Source organism: Hylobates moloch, unplaced genomic scaffold (assembly GCF_009828535.3).
Source record: "Hylobates moloch isolate HMO894 unplaced genomic scaffold, HMol_V3 SCAFFOLD_24, whole genome shotgun sequence".
Lineage (NCBI taxonomy): Eukaryota > Metazoa > Chordata > Mammalia > Primates > Hylobatidae > Hylobates > Hylobates moloch.
In genome coordinates, this window is record NW_026652299.1 from 19,064,189 (window position 1) to 19,084,378 (window position 20,190).

A 20,190-nucleotide genomic window follows, 5' to 3' on the forward strand; every position below is an offset into this window, starting at 1 on the left:
CACCCACTACTGTCTGCCAGAGCTTTAAATTTCTTTATTTCTAATACTTATTGCAATCCTGAAATAAAGATGTATCTTATCACCATTTTACACCTGAAGAAGGATGCTTGTAGCACTCAGCCCGTGAAAGGGCCAAGCTGAAATCAAAGCTCAGCCTGTCCGCCTTCAGGGCCTCAACGATCCCCCTGCAGGGCACAATTTTATTCAGCTGTGTATCCTCAGTACCAAAGCCTTCAGCCTGCCTTGCAGTAGCTTCTCTAATGAGTGTGTGTTGAATGAATTTGAGATCCACATAGATGAGAAATAGGCAAGAAAAATACTTGTGGTTCTTAAATGAAGAAAAAGGGAGAAGACATACAGCTAAAGAGAAAATTGCATTGAATGCCCTTTATTTACCTACATTTGGTAAAGGTAGGCAAATTGGCACAGTGTTGAAAGGGGCCCTTGGATGGAGTTATTTCTAATTATGGAGCCACTTTTCTGTAATCAGCTGGGAGTCTGTTCCTTAGCCCGCCTCTGGTTTCAGGGTAGCTGTTTGAGATTGAAAATTAGCTCCGTGAGTAATGCTTCTGCACATTATTAGTATAATGAAATAAGCACTAGATCTAGGATGATTTTCAAATATTCCCATAGAATTATACCATTTCCTATAGCAGAGAAATTCTGCCCGTGTCTGCTCTTGGAACACAGAAGCCATCCACTTCCGTCTCTCTCTTCTCTTTCTGTTAAATATTTAGCATGTGAGAATCCATAGGCTTTGGCTATATCTATTTTCCCAATCAAAACACAGTTTCCTCATTGCCACCTTGTAAGTCCAGCATAACAATGCTGGGGGTGGGGAGCATGGTGCACAGCAGAACTGCACATGTTAGAGACGGTTTGGCAAGTTAAGTGGAATTTTTGGGTAACAAAACGGAAAACAGGACATTTTGTCCTTTATTATGTAAGAACATGGTTTAATGGAAAGAACAAGAGCATGGAAGCCAGCCAGACAGAAATTCAAACCCTGTTGTCTGCCATTTGCTGGGCAACCTTGGGCAAATATCTCTGTCACTCTGAGCCTTGCATTCCTTCTCTTTAAAATGGGGTCGTTTACTTTGCAGGTTTGTGAAAAAGCTGATAGAATCTGTTAAATGTCTTTTTACCTAGTGGATGCTTAATAAATGGTAACACTATCATCTCTAAGCCCCTGGGCCTGCTTATTTCCTGTGTTTGGATGGAATTTCTGCTGGAAAGAGGAAAAGAAGATGAGAAACATTGTAGACACTTTTTCACGTCTGTTCTTCTCATTGTTTTTGGCATCTGTGCCTTCCTCTGTCCTCACCTTAGCCCTTAGGAGCCAACTGAGCAACTGAATATATTCATGTTTACAGGGTTTACCTATGATAATTATTGAATTTGGTGCAGTGCTTTATAATATCATACAGGGTATTAATAACAGTAATATCCCGGTATAAACTGGTATCACTAGACCTTCTGGAGCAGAGGGGTTACTCAGCTGGTCACCTGCTGCTTTAATTTTTAAGCCCCTGGGCCTTCTGGGATCTACACCCAAAAACCTGGACATCTCTTTCAAATATCTTAAGTCCCATAAAGGGACAAAATACTAAAATGGCAATGCTTCTAACAAGCTTAACATGTATTCGAAAATGGCAAGTTAGGGGATTTTTATGTCTTTTTTTTTATTTTAAAAAAATATTACCATAACTTCTGGCTGAAATTCAATCCCTAGTCATATTTAGAAAAAGTACAACTAATACTTAGCAAGGAAAGAGAGGAGTCTGAAACTTTGATGAAGAAAAATAAGGCACTTTACCTGAACAAATTTCAAATGGATCCATTTAAAATGAAATTAAGTGGCACTTAACTGGTTTGCAAATTGGGACCTATTTATCTCAGTAAAATGATTAAAGTCCTGATTTATCCCTAAAATTGGCTTTATTATTACATTTAATTATACTAGGAGATCGTTAAAGACTTGTAGGTTTTCTCTATCCCTTTAAACTGTACTTTATACAGACAATAATTGAATATTAGATAGGATAACTTGATTTTCCAAAGAAATATGTTTCTAATATTTTCTTATTTTTATTGCAGAAATTGAAACAACTTGAAGAAACAAAAGACGATCCCGAGAATAGATTATCGAAAATTTCCCTGGAGTCATTCAATAAATTTAACAGCAATACTGTGATTTTATTAGAAAAAGAGAAGAACTCTCTGAACAAGGTTGAAGGACAGAAGGAAGAAAAAGAAAAAAATGAAGAGACATCTTTGAGTAGTTCAGATAGGCCTGGGGTAGACAACTTGGAATCTTTGAGTGATTCTTTATATGATAGCTTCTCTTCCTGTGCCAGTCAAGGTTCAAATGATGTATAAAGGACGTCTCTTCCCTTAGTGAGCTGGGACTGGAGCGCTTAAGAAATGACGGGTGGGGGCAGGGGGTGCATCGCTCGATAGAGATGACAATAATAAACTATTGCAGTACCAGAGCCTTCATTGTCAAATTCACAGCAGGCAACCCACCAGAGCTTATTTCTCTGACAGGGCAATAAAGATAGACTCCATTTATTGTGTTTCAAGAGGATTAAGCATAAACACCCCTACGATACAGAATCCTTAATTTTGCACTTTTTTTGAATATTTGTACAGAAGTTGTAAATTTTTTGGAAGAGAATTTATATTTGTAGCAAAAAAAGACAGCAATAAATGGAATCAGTGCCATGCTCTTGAAATAATGTACTAAGTCTTAGAAGTTGACAATAATATATATTTTTTAAAATCCCAACTGAAGTTTTTGTGAAGTTCATTGTCCTGGTCCTCAAATTGTTTGTGGGTACACTCTGTAAACCTACAACAGGGCCGGCCAAAAAATCAGAGGATTCCTCCTCATCTCCAGCTCACAAATCTCAATTTGATAGAAATGTTCATTTTAGTGTGATTTCAGATTCGTTGCCAGAGATTCAGGTGATAGTAATAAGTGTCATTCTGCTTCTGCTGAAAAATGAAAAGGGTCCTGAAGTGTGGACACTGATTGGGAGTGTGACATTATATCAGAAACGACCGAATTCTATTTCCAATACCAGTTTTTCCTTCCAGACAGTTCTTTAGATTGTCTTCTACTTAGTGCTTCTCTATGATCCTATTATTTGATTTTTATCTTCTTGCTCTTTTTATTAAAATCTGGGCACTCTAAAAATGAAAACAAATTTCTATTTGCAATGTTCACTTTTAAAAATAAAATTAATGGTGCTACGAAGAATTCTTTTTAATATCTTTTTTTCTACAAAGACTGTTTATATGTAAGGATAAATTCTATTTTAAAGGTTATGTGTATTTTTTCTAGATGTGAACTATTTATAATTGCTTATGTACAGGAGCTTGTAAACTAGGCACAATAGAAATATTTTTAGGATCTATATGGCTACTTTAGCACATAATTGTTTCTTTAAAGAGTATTGTATGATCAGTGTTATTTGGTTAATTTGTGCAATTTGTTTTATCTTAAATGAAAATTATGTAAAATGTCCTTGTCTTTCAGACTTCAAAAAATCTTTTTGTTTCCTTTCTGAATAAAAGTTGTATCACAATTGCACCCTCTGAAAACAGAAAATAACTTGCTCAAGGGCCTTTTGGCCCAGTCAGTTACTTGAATCTTAACTCACACATGCTCTTAGGATGGGTTCCCAGAAGGAATAAATAAACTGGCCCTTTTGCTCTAGAGATAGTAATTTAGCCAATTGTTAAGATCAGAGTCTGCAGACAGGTGAGTAATGGTCAAAGCATTTCAGTCTCCCCGAGGGTTTAACCACATAGAAAAGAAAGAAGGGGAGGGGGAGGGAGGGAGAGAAGGAGCCTGAGGCAGATATGGAACGATCTCTGCAGAGGAATTACAAAGAAAGTCATTTAAGCCCCTTTCCAGACCAGCTCTGCTGGGAGGATGCAGAAATAAATGATCAGCGTCCTGGCCTGAGAGAGCTGCCCCCAGAAGTGGCCGCGGGAGAAAAGGGTGAAGAGGGGCAAAGCTTAGGAGGCGATTTCCACGGAAATCCATGCTCCCTAAGGATGTGGGGAAAGGGGTGGGAATGTGCGGATTGGGGGCGGGGGCACCAACGCACTCCGGCGGGCAAGCGGTCTCCCGCACCACCTGCTGCAAGGCTCGGGAAGGAAGGCGAAGATAGCACAGGGGCATCCCCGGGAGTACGCAAGGTGGGTCACTTGGACTTTGCGGAAAGAAGAGGAATTTGAGGGGTGTGGGGAGCAGCCAGAGGCCGAGTCCGAGGCTGGGATGGCCTTTCAGGAGAGGACGTGGGAGTATGTACTAATAATCGGTGGCTTTGGGGAAAGCAGAACGGAGCCGGTCGGCGTTTTGGAGACAAGGAATGGAGGAGAGCAACCCTCTTCTTCACCCCGATTTGCTTTCTGGTAGGACCTCAAGGCAGGTGTCCCCGGGACGGCGTTCTCCTAGGCTAGGCGACCAGGGCGGTGTCAATGCACCCTCCAGTGGTGCGCGCAGGCGGGAGAAGGGAGGGCGGCCCGGGCAAGCGAGACAGTTAAGGCAGTGTCCCCACCACACCCCCAGACTGGCCACGCCGAGCTGGTTCTTGTGACAGAAGGCCTTCTCGGAGGAAGAGGGGGCACAGCTGCACAGGACACCCTAGGGAGCCTGCGGGCATGGAACTTTGCCAGGCGCACGGGAACGCGCGCCCTTCCTGTCAGCCTCCCGGGGCGCCAGGCTCCAGCGGCCCGCAGCGGGACAGCCTCAGTTGTGTGGGCTGGACCCAGTCGCTGGGGTACTGACCAGTCCTGGAAGGCGCAGAGGACGTGGAGTGGGTAGGCTGCGTCGCTATGTGCGAAGGGCCAGCCGGGCACGCAGTCCTCAGACCCTAGTCCGCACCCGGCAGGTCCCCAGGGCACCTGCTGCGCCCTCCTCGCCGCTCCCCCAACTTCCAGCCTCCCCACCTCAGAAAACTGCCAGTTCTCTCCCGCCCCCCGGCGCCCCTTTCCCAGGAACGTGCGGAGGCGGGAGAAGAGGAAGACCGGAAGGGGGTGGGGATGTGGAGAGACCGTCCCAGCCTTCCCCGCCCGCCACCCCCACCCCAACTCGGCAGCCGTCACGTGGTGCCTGGAGAGGGAGGTGGGGAGAAACGGCGAGACTTTTGTGGGTGCTCGGGATTGCCAGTAGTTCCTTCAGTCTCAGCCGCCAACTCCGGAGGCGCAGTGCTCTGCCCGCGGGCGCGAGCGCGAGGAGCGGAGACCCGCAGCCGGGAGCCCGAGCGCGGGCGATGCAGGCGCCGCGAGCGGCACCTGCGGCTCCTCTAAGCTACGACCGTCGTCTCCGCGGCAGTAGCGCGGGCCCCAGCAGCCTCGGCAGCCACAGCCGCTGCAGCCGGGGCAGCCTCCGCTGCGGTCGCCTCCTCTGATGCGCCTGCCCGCTCCTGGCCCCGGGACTCCGGGAGAATGTGGGTCCTAGGCATCGCAGCAACTTTTTGCGGATTGTTCTTGCTTCCAGGTGAGAATACCCAGAGGCCAGCAGCCGGGGCCAGGTGCGCACAATCCATCTACCCGCCAGCCCTTTTGCCCCCAAGGCGCCCACCTCGGGGCCAGCCCTGCGCTGGGGCTGCCCAGCGGGAGTTGGCGGCCGCGACTGGTGCCCCGGGGCGCGAGGCTGGGAAAGTGTCCAAGTCCCGCGCTGCAGGAGGAGAGCGGGGAGCGGCGGGTTTGCCGGACTCCGGGCTGCAGCTTCTCGGGCTGCACCGTCGGGAGAAGCTGGGCTTGAGAGGAGGGAGGGTCCGAGCCGTGCTGGGGTCTGGGCGAGGGAGAGGGGGCGACATCTCCCGAAGCCTGCCAAGTTGTCTGGCACCTCGGGAACCCCGTGGGAGTGGCGCCGCCGACAGGTGAGCGGCGCGCGAGGCAGCCTGCGGCCACGCTGAAGCTGGGTTGCTGCGCTCAGAGTGCGAGAGATGTGGGGCTGCGGGAGCGCGGGTAGTTGGGTCTAGACAGGAGCGCGTACGCCGAGAACAGCCAGGCCGAAGTGACCAGAGGCGCAAAGCTCCCGACTAAGCTCTGCAGAGCTGGAACCCCGACCACCGACCCTAGCCGAACGGTTGTCCTGAAAGCCGGGGCCTGGAAGAAAGGGCTGCGGGGTCGGGGTCCAGGGTGCGCGCGCTCACAAACGCCCTTTCCCACCCTCTGTGGCCATCCGGGTCGCCGCGGGGACGGCCCCGGAGAAGGGCCGCCGACCCGGGCTCGGGGACTTGCTGCGCAGCAGCGCTTGGCGTCTGGCACCTCCACCCTTGTTCCCAGGTGGTCGCTCAGGGATCCTCAGAGCCCTGGCAGAGAAACGCTGACTTTAAAAATTAAATAAATAAAAACTGAAAAGACGTCTGCGAATGTAATCACGAATGGTGCCAAAATAGTAATTAAGTAATTTGTAACCAATTAGCAATTAGGCAAATTCTTTGGCTTAGGCTTGAGCTAACGCACGTCTCCAGAGCTACTTCGCTGTTACGGTCCCCACCCTCCTTTCAACTTCTTGGGAAAAGGCCTGGGGTGGTGTTGGATGGCTGCTTTGTGTCTAGAGCCGGGGTCCAGGGGTGGAGGACACTATTCCACTTTCTCCCATAGGACCCTAGGTACCCGCGCCGCCCCCTGCCGGTTTCAGCCACACCCAGCCCTACCCGGAGACCCAGGAGTGCCCCAACCCTGCCACAGGCCGGGAGCCGCCGCGCTCTGAGGCGTGGGATGGTCGTGATTTTCGGGGTGGGCTCTGTGGGGGCCGGATCTGAACCCGACTGCGTCTGTCTCGCAGGCTTTGCGCTGCAAATCCAGTGCTACCAGTGTGAAGAATTTCAGCTGAACAACGACTGCTCCTCCCCCGAGTTCATCGTGAATTGCACGGTGAACGTTCAAGACATGTGTCAGAAAGAAGTGATGGAGCAAAGTGCCGGTAAGAGCCTGGCAGCCCTCCCCCTCGCTCTTAAGCCTGGGCTGTGGGGTGGGAGTGAGAGGGCCATTAAATAACAGGAAAAAGGACTGACTTTGATTTAATGCCCACACACTGGTTATCGCAGATTTACTTTTACAGTGCTGGGAAAATGAAGAGTTCCAAGTTACTTTAATCTCATTAGAGTTAATTACCAAGGCTTCTCCCCAAGGGTCTTGGGAGGGGAAGTGCATTTAAATTAGTGGCTCTCCTCTTTTTATTTACTCCCTTCACCTCCCTATGCTAAAAGCTGATGGAGGTAGAAAATATATGGCTAACCAGCCCCGGCTTGGGCAACTAGACAGTAGCCTTTGAGCATTGTCAGCCTGAAATATGGAGCTAGCTGAAGTTCCCAGAGGTCAGAGCTTGAAAAATGTGTTTTGTCATAGAGGCACACCATATGTCCTTGAAGAACACTACAGGATCTTTATTTAATTTTAGAACTAATGCATCAACTTCCAGGCACAAATTGCCAAGATCTTTCAAAGGAATGCCGTTCTCAGCCCTACCAGCTTAGCTGCTGGCTGGCTGAGAAAAAGGCCTGAGCATCCTGTGAGGGAAGGGGGGTCTTGTGGGATAGCCCTCACTCCCTCTAGCTGACCAAGAATCTTCTTGCTGAGGTAGAACTTTCCAACCCTCTCCTCACCCCCTACCCCAGCTGTCTTATCAAAAGTCAAAGTTCTCCAAAGTATATCTGGAACTTTGGGAGAATAGGTAGAGCTGTTACTTCAGTTTCAAGGTCAAAACCATAAACACAGACCTTGCCATTTTAAGGATATTAAAAAGATGGGACATAGCATAACTTGGTGGCTGATAGTGAATGAACTAAAGCCCCCACTTCCTTTAGTTCTGTGAACTGCCTGCAGAGCCCGGTGAAGTGATTAGAACTGTTATATGATTCCCTTTACCCACTGGCAAATCAATGCAAGGACTCTAGTTTTAAAGCCAACACCTTGGGAAAGTCGTTTCTTCTCAGAGAAGGGCCCGGAAATGTCGTATTGGTATCCTCATGGTTATTTGGAAGGCAGATGTTAGTTTGTCACTGTGCTGTGTTGTGGTCTGTGTGCAGTTGTGAGGGCTGGTTTTTATAGGTCATTATTTGTTGCACCAAAATCACTCTTCTGGGAAGCCTGAGACATAGTGGCTCTCAAGGGTAACTTGTCCTGAGAAATGCGGTAAACATTATTTTGGCACATGGGATTTGGGCTATTAATAATGCAAAACAAAACAAACTTGGCGATAATTCTTTAGTTAAGATTGATAGGGATAGTTTGAACAAATGGGTTTTTTTTCTGCTTGTGTTTCTTTCCTACGTTTTACCTGAGCAAAGAATTTACTGCCTTTCTACCAGAGGGACTGCTGTGATTTTAGTCAGAATTAGTGTTAACACTTTATTGTTACGTTCAAATATTTGCAGCTTTCTTGAGACAGTAGTTTAGAGCCAGACAAAATGAGAATGTACTGTGGACACATTAAGAACTTCTTCAGCGTCCACAAGGCCGCTGCTTACCTGGGTGTCATGTTTTATCACCTGGGATGTGGTTGAGAAAGGGATGTAAGCTAAATTTGAGTCAGAAGAGGTCCTTTTTCTGAGACACATGTCTTCTTCTCTAAAAGTGTGTCTAAGATGAATACCACACACTCCATTTTCAAAGTGCTGTTTTTCATCTTGCTTCATTCTGTGCTCAAAACCACTCTGTAAAAGAAGCAGAGCAGGCATTTTAACTTCCATTTTATCCACAGAAACCTCAGCACAGTCTTCAAGTGCCTGGCCTAAGGTTGCTGGTTTTCTATAAGCTCAGACAGGGTGGGTAGCTTGTCTCCAAACCAGGCCCCTCTGGCCACAGGTCACAGACCAACAGGTAGAGACAGAATCAAGTAATAAGGCCATTTCAATTGTGAAGTTTGACAAACAGAAGCAGTTGATGAACTCGAAGGAAAAGGTTATGAAGGGAAGGATGCTAGGTCGGGGTGTGTGCACATGGAAGCAAGGCATTCTAAGCCTAAACTCCATAGAAACAAGCCAAATGGATTTGTTTCTGCATCAAAAGAGCAATGTCCAAGGGGAGCCTTATACCTCCAAGGCACTTCCATTTTTCTGTCCATGTACTTATTAGGGACCAATTTAATTTTTGCCAACAAGGATAGAGAGTAAACCTAAAACTTTATGTGAACACAGTTGTAGTATAATCATCATAGTAACAAGAGCTAACTTTTGTTGAGCGCTCGAGGCGTCTGACTCTTTTCTGTGGGTTGTACGTATAGAATCTCATGAAATCTAGTGGTCGTCTTTCAAGATCTTGTTTCCTCATGCCACAGCCAGTCAGCATGTAATTCTATTACATGGTCAACATCTTCTCTCCAGAGAAAATAATGCCTGTTAAATGATGCTATTAAGAATTGAAGTCAGAATTTCCTTTAAGTTTGATCAGTAACAGATGTTGTCCTGAGAATCTCAGCATACTAGAGCTGGAAGAGCCCAGTGACTCCTAGTTAAAGATGCATGTTGGAAACTTGCTGGGAGTTTTGTTCAACTCCACATGCCTGGGTCTCTGCTTAAAGAAGCCCATTTCATAAATCTGTGGTATATCTGGCCATGGGTCTTTTATAAACTTCCCAATGACTCTGGGGTGACCCAAGTTGAGAACTGATCTGGACAAAACTTTTTGTGTTATAGAGGAAGAAAGCAAGGTCCAGGAAAATTAGATGCTTGGTCCAAGTTCACCAGCCAACTGTTACTAAGAGGCGCTTGAAGCCTGCTTCTCAGGCCAACACCTTTGCTGTAATACCATACGGCCAGCATGTCGTAAAATATCCTGCCAAGTCTGCCTGAAAAGATAGTCCAGGCAAAGTTCAAAGAGTTTGGACCATTTTTCATATCCACCAAGTCCACCTAACAGTCCAGGTAGACAGGCCATGAAGTGGATGTCAAAAGAATCTGAGAACCAACCAGTGAGATTTTTAAGTTTGAGTGCTATGTGGACTGGCATTTTTTCATAGGTATAGAAAAACCAGGGCTTTAAAACGACTAAGAAAATTTAATGAACTAAGCCAGTCTGACATTAAGCAGTAATGAAAGGTGTTCTCTTCCCAAAAAATACCAGCCATGCAATATGTATAGGCCTTCAGTTTTCTGGACTAAGTCTGCAAACTCAGCTCTTAAAAATTTTGAGGCAGGTACATTTAATTTTCCATTGGGAAGTATGTTTGAAATTAACCTTTACCTATTCCCCAGAGTGACATTCCTATTAGTTGCTGAGATTATTATCCACCACTCTTGTTCCCTTTGGTCATTTCTGGAATAATAAGGGACTGGCTGTGGGGAAGGGAAGTTTCACTTCAACTTCTTTCATTGTCCTTACTAATTGATATTTAAATATTTGCACAACGAATGACTTGTTCTCACTAGCTCTGCACTTAATGAGTTGGTGTCTATTTACTAGCACCCTTGATAATGACACTTCTTTTGCTCTTGCTTGTCATTGCACTCTGCAAAATATTTCAAATATTGATTTTCATTTCAGAATAGAAGCCCCCTCCAGTATGAATTTTTAAACCAGGGAATAAAGAATGTGAATTTGCATTTGTTTGACAGTGCAATCTTGTAATTAGAGTTTTTCCTCTTGACTAGATACAGTGAAAGGGGCATAATTTAATTTTTATAGACTAGCCAATTTCTGCCCTTAGTAAAATATAGCTCTGTCAGTGAGCAAAATGTTACAGGTTCTCCTAAACCTTATTTAAAATTTAAATGCAGTATATTGAGAGAAAGTTCATGGTCTGAATCAGTAACCTAATCGATCTCTTCACCCATCCTTTGCAACATGCATTAATCTATTTGTCTGTTTTGCAATACAAGAGTTACTGATTTATATGCCATGTTGCGTCTACATTATGGCTGTGTAAGAAATGGCTATTTTCCTTTTGGATTAGTTAGTTGCTCATTAAGTTGGGCAGGGACGGCTTCGTACCTTGGATAGTTTAGTTTTACACCTTATTTTCTCATGAGCTAACTAAGGGATAGCAACAGAGGACTAGATGTTGCAAAAATGCTTGGTCATCCACTCTTAACAGAAAGAAGTGGAAAGTTAACCACAGCCTGTGTTTTCTTAAGTCTATATCTGCTTAATTTCCCCAAGAGCTAAAATAATAGGCTCTAGTTTGGCCTTGGGATGGGCTTGGCAGGAATGAGGCCCAGTGCTAATCATAGTCCCTTTATTCCTGTATTCCTGTCATAGTCCCTTTATTCTTGTATTCTTTTGAGTGCATGCACTCAAGCTCAAATGCCTGTGCGCGCTCATATGCACACGCACACACACAGTCATATATTTGTGTGTGTGGATATACCTTTCCATTTTTGCTTGTATACATATTTGCATATACCCACATATGCAATGCTTGTAAGAAAAATGAAAATATTGAGTAACCTTTACAGATACTGAAATTGCTTAATCCATGCTATGATGTAGGCATGAAGAACATTTTCTAAGATTTTTTTATTTTTGCAGAATGACTTTGTTTGAAGTAGCAGGGGTCTCTGTTAATCTCCCAGTGTCCTCCATTTGTCCCTGTCTCTCCTCCTCCTACCAGGCCTCTCCTGTTAGCTCTCTTTTAGACATCCCATCTGCAGTCCTTAATTTCTCACTGTTAACCCCATTTTGAATCGATCAGATGGGCTATGGAATATGCTCTATGAATAAAGTGAAAAACAAAAACAAAGTTCCACATTCTATCTTTGGCAAAGGAGACTTCAACAGCTTAAAAAACTTTAAAATGAGGCTGGGCGCGGCGGCTCATACCTGTAATCCCAGCACTTTGGGAAGCTGAGGTAGGTGGATCACCTGAGGTCGGGAGTTCAAGACCATCCTGGCCAACGTGGTGAAACCCCATCTCTACTAAAAATACAAAAAATTAGCTGGGCGTGGTGTCACATGCCTGTAATCCCACCTACTCAGGAGGCTGAGATGTGAGAATTGCTTGAACCCGGGAGCCGGAGGTTGCGGTGAGCTGAGATGACTCCACCGCACTCCAGCCCGGGCAACAGTGTGAGACTCTGTCTCAAAAACAAAACAAAAAAAAAATGAAAAACAAAACAAATCTTTAAAACAGCTTTGGATATCAAAAAATATATCTTCATATATTAAAACCAGCTCTGCTAAAAGGGTTTCCATATCAACTTCAATGAAGTTAGGAATTAAACAGGAAGGGATTCTATTCCGTGAATGTTCACGTCCCTACCTCCTTTCCCTTCCAGATGCTGAAAGAATAAACACCTTGCTCTTCGAGGTAAGACATTTTGCCAAGCAGTTGACCACTTAGTTTTCAAGAAGCAACTATCTCTTTCATGTGCCTTCTGAGGTAGTATTCAGAGGGGGAATTTCAAATGTCTTTCCCTTGGACTCTCCCAGCGAGTGAAGTATTTGTTTATGTTAACTTTCCAGCTGAACAAGCGTTCAGTGCTGACCTCCCATCTCCATAGATGAAACATTTGAAGATTGATCCAGCTCTCCCATAACACTAATTCCTCCCACTACGATTGCATGAAAGCTGCTGTCATTGATGGTTTTCCTAATGAGTTTAAATAGAGAGGCTTCAAAGCTGGGGCAATTTTCCCAAGTGAAAATGAAATGAAGTATGAAAACAAAACATACCATTTTCTTCGAGCTTTGAAAAGGAAATCTGCCTCCCTTACATACTCCTGAAACAAAAATTCTGAATCTACAGCCTTTGAGAGAGACAGTGTACCCTTGCCCGCCCTACCTCTCTCCTGCCTGCCCTCCCTTCTTTCCTTCCTTCCTTCCTTCCTTCCTTCCTTCCTTCCTTCCTTCCTTCCTTCCTTCCTTCCTTCCTTCCTTCCTTTCTTCCTTCCTTCCAATTGACCAGCTTAGGTTCTAATGTCCAAACTAAGCAAAGGTTTGTTAGCACACTGTGCAAAAGGACTCAACACTTCAACCCCTGTTTTTTACTTGTCCAATGGAAAGTGTACTGGCTCCCTTAGGGGAGAGAACACCTATGTTCTAGGTTCTTCACATTTGGTAACTTGAAAGAGTTTACTTAATATCCCAGGGGCTTAGCCTCCCCCTTTGTAAAATGTAGAAACAGGCTGCCTGTTTTCTTATGAGATACAGCAAGATAATGAGAAATGCGGTCAGTATAACCATCTTCAAGGAACCAGTGCTAGACATGGAAACCTGTCTTGATGCTCACCAAGAGTTGCCCCGTTCGCTATCCATACCTGCCTCCGAAGGGTGGCCCGGATATTATAGTACAGGTTACTTTGTACACTGTTTCTATATTTCTCAGAATGAGGGAGTCCTTGAATTCAGCCTTTAGTCCCTAATAGTATTATCCTCATAGTTAATTTAGAAGGTTCACAAAGAGATAATATCCCCACTTGATAGTTGTTGAATCTAAGACACAGAAAAGTTGAGCAATTTGCTAAGATCACACAGCCAGTGGGACAAGAATTCAAGTATCTTTCACTTCTCCAGGTTTTTTTTCTTTTTTTCACTATGGTGCCATTTTCTATGTTTTCCCTCTTTTTTGTATTTTAACAACAATTTTATTGAAATATAATTCACCCTTTAAAGTATGCAGTAATGTGGTTTTTCGTATATTCATAGAGACATGTAACTATCACCACTAGTTCAAGAACATTTCATCACCCCAAAAGAAACTTTATTAGCAGTCACCCCTCATTTTCCCCTTTTCCCAGCCCCTGGGAACCAGTAATCTACTTTATGCTTGTATGGATTTGCATATGCTGGATATTTCCTGTAAGTGAAATCTCATACTGTGTGGCCTTTTTCTATGAGAGAGACTATCGAGACGGAGTCTTGCTCTGTCACCCAGGCTGGAGTGCAGTGGCGCGATCTCGGCTCACTGCAAGCTCCGCCTCCCGGGTTCACGCCATTCTCCTGCCTCAGCCTCTCCGAGTAGCTGGGACTACAGGCGCCCGCCACCACGCCCGGCTAATTTTTTGCATTTTTAGTAGAGACGGGGTTTCACCATGGTCTCGATCTCCTGACCTCGTGATTCGCCCACCTCAGCCTCCCAAAGTGCTGGGATTACAAGCGTGAGCCACCACGCCCGGCTACTGTGTGGCCTTTTGTGGCTGGCTGCTTTTGCTTAGGATCATGTTTTATGGCTCATCCATACCACTTCCACTTTTATTTTGTTTTTTTATTCCATAAGTAGATGCCTCCTTCGTCTTGCTGGGGCAGATATCTAAAAAGAAAGCTCAGGTTTGGCAGTTCCCTACCTTATGGAATGGGATAGAATGAGGTGGAATGGGATGCAGCATGGCTGTGAATCTTAGAACTCCACTGGCCAATTAGCCAATTTGCTGAATTAAAGTAACAACATGTGCCAAGAGCAAGCCATTCCAGTGAGCTTTCAGGAAAGGAATTGATGTTCATCAAACATCTGCTTGGTGCCATGTACTGGACTGTCCATTCTTGCCCGTCTATTATATAATTCATCTGTTTTTCCTTGAGGAGATCTTGAATTAGTTTCTTTTAAACACAAGAATCCTCAGGCACATGGATGGGCTATTCTTGATGCCTCATGCCCCTGTTGGTGGTCCCAGATGCCCAGCTCCACATCTGGCCTCACTCTTAGGCCCCAGCCCTCAAGAATCCCACACCTTTAAGGCTAGAAGAGACCCTCATCTCTCTGGTCCACACTTCCACTTTACAGAGGAGTACACTGTGGTACAGAAAGGAGTTTTCTTTCCTGGGGGGGTGGGGGTTAAGCATCTTGATAGGTCCGTTTCTCTCTCCTCCCTTGAGAAGGCTTGAGGGTAAAGCAGGTTGAGAGAGGTTCTGGAGAAAGGTTTTGGTTAAGGAGATCACATGCTGGCATGATTTGGTCATCTACAATGAATACCATGTCCATGCACAAGTCTAGCTTTCATCCCCCAAACGAAATCATTTGATTACAGCCTTTGTGTAGGCAGAACTCCTTACTCATTTAACTGTGAGACATATCTTTTCTTCTCTGTTAATTTTTTCTGGAAGACTAAGCTGGATTCTTCCTTGCTTTGTAGTTTTCATGGTGGTAGAAGTGACTGTATTTCAGGGAGCTGGAGCAAAGTTGCTGGTAGAAGACAATGTGTTTCCTACCCTGGGAACACCAAAAGAGGCCATACCTGTAACGTAGGATTTTCAACCACATCTGGAATGAATCAGCCAGCAAATAAAAGAACTAGGAGATGTGCCATTAATTCTTTCTAGAATTTGACTTGTGGCTACATCGTGATTCTGAAACTCTTTTCACAGGCCAGAGCTGTAGGGCATGTTCTCTTATTAGTAAATTGCTTCCAATCTTCTGATTGCTTCTAACACTACAAAGCAAAGCAGGAGATGGACTGAATTAAGTGTTTTTTAGATAAGGTGAAACCATAGAGAGTTTGTAATAAATTGCTTTTTTAGAAGGATGTGTTTAAATAGAACAGAGCTATCGATTTCAAGGGGTTTATGACTGCAAACCATGAGCAGGATCAGATGCAAACGTGATAAAGTGTTGTATTATTTTAATGAAGTTGTGATACTCGGTCCAGTGCATTTCATTTCTCACTGGACATGGACAGTAGCTTTTTATGTTTTTCTATTTCTTGGACTTCTTCGTGAGCGCAGTGGAATGACTAGAGACAGTGCCGGAGGCAGGCGGCGCCAGGCACGCCATGGTCCATGCATGCTGCACACGGGTTGAATATGAATGTGCAGAGCAGTTTGCGATGCCCTCCACGGAGGCGTCTTCAAAGAGCATCAGCGGAAGCAGGTGTATTAAGTGACGCTGGGCAATGGGGTTTATGCACTCTTTTATTGCTTATGCAAAATGTAGCAAACCGCTTGGGTCTCCAGTAACTTCAAAGAACCTGTTCAGAAATAGCTAGAGCCTAGTGGGTTGACTAGTCTGCCACCCAGTGAAGACATCCAAAGTGGGAGTGCAAAGGGGTCTCAGCTCCAAAGCCAGCTCAAGATTCTCTCGAGTGTGCCTTCAAAGGGAAAGGCAGCTGATAGGCCAGAGCCACACCTGGAGGCTGATAAGTTAACATTCTCTGAGAGGCAGGACAACTTTCCACTCAGCCTGTCACTGACTGTTGCAAGGGAAAGAGGGATAAAGCAAGTCAGGAGACATTCTGCATAAGAGTGAGTTAAGATCCAGAAACAATTTCATCTTTGTTCAGTGTTCTGCAGCCAGCAGCTCAGTTTGCCTGGGATCACATCCTCTCAGTATTTTAGAGTGTATTTTCCTAATCAAATTGAACTACAGCTTCATTCACGGCTTTCATTTCTATGTACAAGATCCTGAAAGGATGCCGTTGGCTCTCTCGCGCTCTCTCTTTTTCTCTCTCTACCTCACCTTCCCTCTATCCTAAACAGACTCACACACTCACTGGTATGGAGACACGCAATAACTATTTGCTGACTGCGTATATTGAAGAAATCAAGTTTCAAGCTAAAACAGATAATCACCATTTCAAAATACAGCAGAAATGAAGGAGCTTAAATGTTTAGCATAAGAAGAAAAATAGAATAAAGACAAGTTGAATATACCTTTTACTTTTTAGTTAAACTAGAAATAGCTGACTAATGCCTGTTAGTGATAGTTGTAATTTAAGGAAGCACTCTGAAATGTAATCCACCCCTGGTTTTATAGTTCTTTTTGTCAGCTTGCTTTTAAGGCTGACCTGGCTTTGCTTTGAATAGGAGTGTTTTCAAGAAACACACACACAAACACACACACACACCTCTACAACACCAGCTTACATGGTGGTTGAGGAAGCTGGGGTCCAGGTTACCGCTGGCCAGTCCTCAGCTGGAACTGTGCTACCCTGGGAATTCAGCCTTGGTCATCAGCTCCCTTGGGAAGAAAGAAAATTCCCCCACATGGTTTTATGCCCCCTAGTCCTCTTCCACACAGAAGATGCAAGTTACAAATACACACAGGTATGTTCCACAAGACACAGGCAGTTATACTTTCAGCTGAGGGATATACTTCTAAACCATTCAGTTTGGGCAAACTAAACCACAAAGGGAAGCAAACATTGTTTTTACTCTCCTGCTGTCTGCTTTGCCCTTACACTCTTTCACTGGGTCTAAGAATTCAACTAATTGCTTGAATTCTTGCCCCCTTTGTTGAATATCATTAACATCGCTGTCATGATATTGACAAAACCTGGCATCATCCTCAGGTGGCAGGCCAAAGCAGCTATGGCTGCAACAGCTCCTAGGCATCAAGCAGCATTTTCCATCCCTTCATTAGTCTCTGGGGCAACACTTCCTAACAGAATTTACCAGCCGTTACTGCTGCCCCAGTCCTTTCTGTTCTTGCCTCCACCCTAGACCTTGCTTCCTGTATCACGTAAGAATGTTTTCAGCTGCAAGTAGCAGGGACATAAACCATAAAGACATTTCTTGTTTATGTAACAAGATAGTCTACATAGGTGATCTTGGGGTTGCTCCCACAGCCCAGTGATGTCATCAAAAACCCAAACTGTCTCCATTTTTCTTCTTACTTCCCTAAGCACGTTGGCTTTTTGTCCCCAGGTTTCTTGCCTCTTGATCACAAGATGATCACTATATTCAGGTTCAAGGGAAAGGATAGCACCAAAGAGCTTGTGTCTTAAGCTTTGCCTTTTAATGAGAACACAAAAGCGTTTCCAAAGTCTCCCCAGAAATTCTCTTTATATTTCACGGGTCAGATCACTGTCTCATGGCCGCTAGTAGCTGTCAGGGTTGTGATTGAGTGGTCAACAGTGATTGTCTGCCAGATCGGCTTTTGAGAAGTCCATGCACAAGATCAGAAAAATTCAACGCAGTGCCTCCAGGGACCCCCGGAAAAAGGACAGGGATAATTTTCTTTCCCGAAAATCACCATTATTTTACCTAAATTGAACGCTGAAATGTATAGTCAAAGGACCTTCATCCTGGATCACTGTCACCCTTTGGAAGAAAAGAAACACATATACTAACACACGTCCTGAACTTTAACACAAGATGTACATGACATTCTAGAATTCTAGTTCATTGAATGCTGAGATACAAAAGTATAACTAAATTTTAGCGTGAAGACATCATGTTCATGGTGACAAATATAAGGGTGCTTTGGGTTAAGTGCTTAGATGTTCTCAGTTCATTCCATCTGGACGTCGTTATGCCACCAAGGACTCTATCTTCCCTACATTTGGGTGAATTCGTATGCAAGAAACTGATTAAGAATCTTTGGGCCCCACTGTGTTAATCTCACCATTTGAGAACAATAATCAGAAGGACATCAGGGTTAAAAATGCAACAACACAGCTTCATAAATCATTGAGGGGCACTGTTAATACTGAGATAAGTCATAAATACCTGTTCCCTCAATCCCCCATGGCAAACTGGAGAACAAAGACACCAGCTAAGGGAAAGCAACTGACTGCGCAGAACCTTCCTCCCTCAGAAGGTTATAAATGAGCAAAGAAATCCAAGTCTAATGCAAGACTGAAGTAAAACCAACAACTGGCATCATACATTATGGGTTGGTTGTTTGCTTGCTATAATTAAGTTGACATCAGTGGTTAACAGCCTTGAAAATTAAACTCACCAAAAATCTTTGAAAAGGGTAATCAAAGTCCTCTGAATAATGAACTTAACATATCCCTGTTACAAGGAAAACAAATGTGTTCTTGGGTTATCTTGTTTGATGTCTATTTCATTGTCGATGTGGCTGTTTTCAGAAACACATGTATTTTTACCCTTAGGGATCATTGCAGCCCCTCAATATTATTCTCAATTTTCAGTTCTACCAGCTAGGCCAAGATGGGCTCAACATCAGTATGGACATGCAGTGTGGAACTTGGCACTTCCTTTCCTTTTTCCCTTTTTAAAATGAGTTGTTAGCATTCTTGTTGGGTTCCTGTGGCCATCTGCAACTCAAATGGAGGGGGCTTTTTTGGCCTTTAAAATATTCACATTCATGGCAAAGCAAAAGTACTTAAGAGCCAGAGCATAAAATTCTCCAGAAAAGAACTACCTTCTCGATCTTCTCTCTTTATTCCTGATAAACGGTGCCCATCGTGGCAGCAATGAGGCAAATGTACAGATAAGCCTCTACTTTCCAAGTCATTTCCATTAGAATGCAGAGAATGTCAAAATTCCTCACACAGTGTTCTTTCAGAGAAAAAAAAAAATACTTGGATGCAGATCGAAGATGTTTTTTCTTGCAGTTTCTTTGAGCTCAGTGAAAATGCTTGTAGTTCATTCCAATTACCCATTCCCCAAGCATTTCTCTTTGAGGAACTGTTCCTAGTCCTGCATAGAATATTTATTGTGATGTAATCGTAACTATGGTGTAGTAAGTGTTGGTTATTTTTCCAGTAGGGAAAGATTAGTCTCACTCTCAAACAGGCATTCACACAAGTAGCAGTTTGCTGGAAAAGTTCAACTTTAAAGCTACATTGCATAACATGGGTAAAAAGTAATGGACTATTAAAGGCTCTGTTTAGAAATTTCTGTCTTTGTACCAGCAAAAAAGAGCAGAGGCAAAGGAAACTATTGGAAAAGACAAATGCATAATGGTCCACAGAGAGAAAAGAACTCAGGCTCCATGCCTCTGTTTTTATGACCATTGGGGCAGAGGTTAAAGTGAAAAAACTGGAAAAATAGTTTATTTTAAAAGCATACTTGTAGCAAGTCATTTGTAATAGAATTGTAGCTTCAAACTCTCTGAGATTGCTGAAAGTTGTATGTATATCTGTAGGGGAGTGGGGGTGGTGACAGATCTTCTTTTGGTCTCAATACAACCAAGAGGCTCAATCCTGTAGCAGAAAAAAACGTTAAATGATGACCGTTTATGATCCTCAAGGTCCAGGGGCTATTTGTAGGAGAAGATTAGTTTAGAAAATGCTTCTCGGCTGGGCGCTATGGCTCATGCCTGTAATCCCAGCACTTTGGGAGGCTAAGGCGGGTGGATCACGAGGTTAGGAGATTGAGACCATCCTGGCTAACACGGTGAAACCCCATCTCTACTAAAAACACAAAAAATTAGCTAGGCATGGTGGCAGGCGCCTGTAGTCCCAACTACTCAGGAGGCTGAGGCAGGAGAATGGCTTGAACCCAGGAGGCGGAGGTTGCAGTCAGCCGAGATCGCGCCACTGCACTCCAGCCTGGGCGACAAAGCGAGACTCCGTCTCAAAAAAAAAAAAAAAAAAAAAAAAAAAA

At 44.3% G+C, this 20,190-nt stretch overlaps 2 protein-coding genes and 1 long non-coding RNA gene across 8 annotated transcripts in view; 2 read left to right on the forward strand and 1 right to left on the reverse strand.

The window, feature by feature from the left end:
• NCKAP5 (NCK associated protein 5) overlaps positions 1 to 3,595 on the forward strand; it is a 998,748-nt gene extending 995,153 nt beyond the window's left edge. For 5 of the 6 annotated variants that reach the window (XM_058434311.1, XM_058434312.1, XM_058434313.1 and 2 more), the window contains one exon: positions 2,098 to 3,595. In XM_058434311.1, coding sequence (XP_058290294.1) covers positions 2,098 to 2,379 — 282 coding nt within the window. In that variant the 3' untranslated portion in view covers positions 2,380 to 3,595. The remainder of the gene's footprint in view (positions 1 to 2,097) is intronic. The other variant, XM_058434310.1, reaches the window with a different exon arrangement.
• A 1,512-nt stretch (positions 3,596 to 5,107) lies between these two features.
• Positions 5,108 to 20,190, forward strand: part of LYPD1 (LY6/PLAUR domain containing 1) — a 29,013-nt gene continuing 13,930 nt past the window's right edge. The window contains exons 1-3 of the mRNA XM_032145729.2: positions 5,108 to 5,346; positions 5,474 to 5,512; positions 6,812 to 6,949. Coding sequence (XP_032001620.1) covers positions 5,286 to 5,346; positions 5,474 to 5,512; positions 6,812 to 6,949 — 238 coding nt within the window. The 5' untranslated portion in view covers positions 5,108 to 5,285. The remainder of the gene's footprint in view (positions 5,347 to 5,473; positions 5,513 to 6,811; positions 6,950 to 20,190) is intronic.
• LOC131382418 (uncharacterized) lies at positions 16,754 to 19,196 on the reverse strand. The gene is made up of 3 exons (XR_009211884.1): positions 19,004 to 19,196; positions 17,878 to 17,934; positions 16,754 to 16,852 (listed from the first exon to the last, which is right to left on the reverse strand). It is a non-coding gene; the product is annotated as an uncharacterized LOC131382418 (long non-coding RNA).